General features: G+C 36.1%; 1 protein-coding gene across 1 annotated transcript; it reads left to right on the top strand.

The window, feature by feature from the left end:
* The first annotated feature begins 1,060 nt into the window (after nt 1-1,060).
* LOC133852591 (ABC transporter B family member 25-like) lies at nt 1,061-3,920 on the top strand. Its single transcript, XM_062289363.1, has 8 exons — nt 1,061-1,065; nt 1,223-1,353; nt 1,451-1,527; nt 1,959-2,024; nt 2,147-2,254; nt 2,514-2,621; nt 2,720-2,917; nt 3,679-3,920. Exons 1-8 carry the CDS (start codon nt 1,061-1,063, stop codon nt 3,880-3,882), a joined length of 897 nt encoding a protein of 298 aa, XP_062145347.1. The 3' UTR covers nt 3,883-3,920.
* Nucleotides 3,921-4,241: the final 321 nt, after the last annotated feature.

Raw genomic sequence — 4,241 nt, 5'->3', positions numbered from 1 at the left:
TTAGTGTTAGCTTTGGCCGTAGTGCCAGTCATTTCCATTGCTGTTCAAAAATCTGGGCGCTATCTTCGTGAACTTTCACACTCAACTCAAGCTGCAGCTGCAATGGCTGCCTCAATTGCGGAGGTTTGTGAGCAAAATATCAATTTTGTATTGGAATTTATTTATTTTGAAATGCTCAATTCATGGTATTGGGAACCATGCATTTTCGACATTACTAACTTTTTTGTTGCATAAATCATTGTATTTGGAAAAATCGAAGTGCCAAAAAGAAATTCTAAAAGGCAGTTTAAGAGGCTAGATTTAAGATTATGATGAGTTTTATGCATGGCAAAGATGGGGTGCATGCAGGACAGGGAGAAGGATATTTAAAAAAAAAGTAGGAAAGATGAAAAAAAACAAAAAAAAATTAGTAACTCAAATGTAGTTCTGTACTGATTTGTGCATGTGTTCCTCTTGCTTCTGGTATCCTAGGTCAATTTATTGACGTTAATGGTTCTAGACAAGTAGAACAGCCAAGACATTATTAATTAAGAATGTTTGTCAATTTTTTAATTCAGAAAGTCAACCTTTTTTCTGAGCAATATTGCTTTTTAGGAATCTATTGGGGCTATTCGAACAGTCAGATCTTTTGCTCAAGAAGCTTATGCGATTTCAAAGTACTCGGAAAATGTTGATGAGACATTGAAGCTTGGCCTCAGAGAAGCTGTGAGTTTCTTGACAAATCACACTTGGAAGCTGTGAGTTCATATATTTGAGAGAATTTCTGAGCTTTTAAGGTTTGCTTTTTCTGCCACAGAGAGTAGAAGGCCTATTTTTTGGAGGATTAAATGCAGCATCCACATTATCTGTCATCGTAGTGGTGGTTTATGGAGCTTATTTGACAATAACAGGCTCCATGACTGCAGGCGCTCTTATATCCTTCGTTCTTTATAGTCAAACAGGTACTTTCCTCATTGTTTACTGCCTTGGGAAAATCATGTTCGAGTTTAGCTTTCATCTTAGACATAATCACAAGACACTCATAAAATTTCTAGGAAACTTGGCCAATATTATAGATTTTATGTTGTAATAGAATATTCTGAATAAATATAAAATAAAAAAATAAAAAAAGAATATTGAAAGTGTTCAAAGTATACGTGATAGGTTTCTGTCTTTCATTGTTTGTTTGAAAGCTTTATAGCTACTAAAACTTTACAAAACTAATAAATTTCTCCGTCTGCAGTTGGGTCCTCAATATCCTCTTTATCAGGAATGTATACAATAGCAATGAAAGCTACAGGAGCAAGCAGGAGAGTTTTTCAGCTCCTGGATCGCGTCTCATCCATGCAAGATCGGGAGATAAGTGCCCTATTGTATTGGGTCAGTTAGTTGCACCACCTCCTACTTTTATCCTCTTATACATTGAGATTGAAGTAATCTTGCTCTGAGTAACATTGAAGCCTTGATGGCAGAAATCCTGATGGAGATGTGGAATTGGATGATGTCTGGTTTGCTTACCCTTCTCGCCCAAGTCATACGGTACTTAAGGTAATAATGAGAATTCGTTTCTTGTGAACAAGATGATTGCATCATTAATTTGCATATATATATATTTTGACAGTGGAATCAGCTTTATTGATCTAACCCTTTCATGCATCAGGATTAGGACACTATAAACTGAAAGAAGAATAGTAAATTAAACATGAAGGAAATGAAACATTACTTCTAAGATTCAATTGAGTCTGCTCTGTTGCCCAGTAATCCTACTTCGGATTGAATTATTGAAAGAATCCAAATCAAGTTTATCATACTTCGAGCATTCTTAATGGCTTAGCTATTTTTATCTTTACGCTAAAATAGCTAGCTTATTCACTAAAAAGTCACTCCATCCGATTGTGCAAATCAAATGTAAAATGCATTTGTGATGTTAGCTCCGCCGCTGCATGTGACTCCATCTACGACCACTTTTTTAATTGCAGGGAATAACATTAAAACTGAGGCCCGGTTCAAAAGTTGCTCTTGTCGGTCCAAGTGGTGGTGGAAAAGTAATAATATTATCCTTACCTTTACATTTTCATTTTCATTTCCTCTTGTATCATTTTTTTCCTTCATGTGAAATGGGACTTTTTTTGAATGTTAGAATTATTTATTTGTCTATTAATTGCAGACGACAATAGCCCACTTAATTGAGAGGTTCTATGACCCATTCAAGGGAAAGATTTTGCTAAATGGGGTTCCGCTAGTGGAAATATCACATGATTATCTCCATAGAAAGGTAATTTAATTTGTTTTTGGATATTTTTCTGCTCGATCATGCATGTAATTTAGGGTTTAGTAGAGTGTCTTTGCTTGTCTATTATCTGCAAATTAAGAAAATTGTAGCTATATCAGAGATGAGGGCTGCATTCTGTATACAGCCAGCACAGAAGTTATAAGCATGCCCATGAACTGCTTAAGTACAGATATATTTGTACCTTATATTTGTAGCTATATCGTGAGATTCTGCGGCACCTTACATTTCTATATTTGTACAGATAAGTATAGTGAGCCAGGAGCCTGTTCTTTTCAATTGTTCTGTGGAAGAAAACATTGCCTATGGGTTCAATGGAAAAGCAAGCTCTACTGATATACAAACTGTAGCTGTGAGTTTAATCCTTCCCCTACCTTTTCCTTCGGACAAATGAGCGTCTTCAACTTTTACTTTTCTCCATTTATACTAATAAAGAGATAAATGTTTCAGAAAATGGCTAATGCCCATGAATTCATAGAAAAGTTTCCAGAAAAGTATCAAACTATCGTTGGAGAACGTGGGTTGAGGCTTTCAGGAGGCCAGAAACAACGAGTAGCAATTGCGAGAGCACTACTATTGAACCCAAGAGTTTTATTATTGGATGAAGCCACTAGTGCTCTAGATGCCGAGAGTGAATACCTTGTTCAGGTAAGATTGGCAGATCTTAGTAATTCACGGATTTGAAAAGTACCAAGTGTGTTTCATATATAAGATTATAAGCTGATGACATACTGGACCAGCACTTTTTGACTTAATTAATATTCATATCTAACTTTAATTTGTTTGTAAAAGAATTCATATATCGTTTTTGCCCTTTATGTAATTCTTTGTAGTTTGAGTATAGATTCAAAGTCTTATCTAGCCTTCCCCTCCAGAGGACCTTTAAATATTTCTTCCTACCCAATCATTTGTCATTCTTGTTGTTCTTCTTTCTTTTCACTAATAAATAATAGAGTATAACTTGTGTCCTATGTGCACAGGACGCAAGCTGAGTGTGTCACGTCAATAATTGATGATGTGTAACACCCCCAGCTTGTGTGCATAAGCACAAGACATAAACCAAAGCCTAAATAATAAGCTGCCTACTTTTGGTCTGGTCATTGGACCTGGTGGAGCTGCTCAACTTTCTTGTATGAATGTTTACTAGTCTCTCTGCTGCCCCATTTAACACTTTCTTGGCCACCCATAGCTTATTCCTTTCCAGCCCCAAGACGATCAGAAAAGAAAAGAAAAGAAAATGTGCACCTTTATTTTTATGCATCAGGAGCTACATCCTTCCCTTGAAATGCTTTATTAACATAACACTGTGCTGGCAACCACGCCTTTTCCAATCCATGTACTCTTAGAAGAAATTTTATTTTGTTCATTTATGAGACGGATCAATTAACCAATGCCAATGCTATGTATAGGATGCCATGGATTCTCTGATGAGGGGCAGGACTGTTCTTGTCATAGCACACAGGCTTTCAACTGTCAAAAGTGCAGACACTGTTGCGGTTATAGCAGACGGTCAGGTAGCGGAAAGCGGCAGCCACGAAGAGCTACTCAGCCAGGATGGAATTTACACTGCGTTGGTGAAGAGACAGTTACAAGCCACAAAGACTGAACTCTAGTTTAAAATGATTTATAGCCAAATCTATGAATCACAATGACTAGTGAAATTACGATGCTGGCTTTTCCTACTTCACATTGCAGGATGTATACAAACCTTGTAACTTCTCAAATCTTATGGATGTAAATAAATAAAAGCGTGCTTGAAGTTATTTTTAATAAATGGCTTTGAATTACTCTTGGCCCAAGCGTCTCTTCATCCTTCGCTGGTCGTTTGTTTCGACGTAAAATGTTTTTCGTCGTAAAATATTTTCAACGAAATCATTTTTTTTAAAAAAAAATTAATTAATTTTTCTGAAAATATTTTCTAGCATTTGGTTCATATGAAAAAATACTAACAGCGAAAAACCACTGGTAACAA

This window comes from Alnus glutinosa, chromosome 12, assembly GCF_958979055.1.
Source record: "Alnus glutinosa chromosome 12, dhAlnGlut1.1, whole genome shotgun sequence".
NCBI lineage: Eukaryota > Viridiplantae > Streptophyta > Magnoliopsida > Fagales > Betulaceae > Alnus > Alnus glutinosa.
Note: the sequence above shows the minus strand (reverse complement) of the source record. Positions and strands in the feature narration are given on the sequence as shown.

What these genes read in the sequence shown, in the direction of transcription:
- LOC133852591 (XM_062289363.1), top strand. An exon ending in ATGATTATCTCCATAGAAAG is followed by an intron (nt 2,255 to 2,513) that starts GTAATTTAATTT and finishes ATATTTGTACAG; the next exon opens with ATAAGTATAGTGAGCCAGGA. An exon ending in CTGATATACAAACTGTAGCT is followed by an intron (nt 2,622 to 2,719) that starts GTGAGTTTAATC and finishes TAAATGTTTCAG; the next exon opens with AAAATGGCTAATGCCCATGA.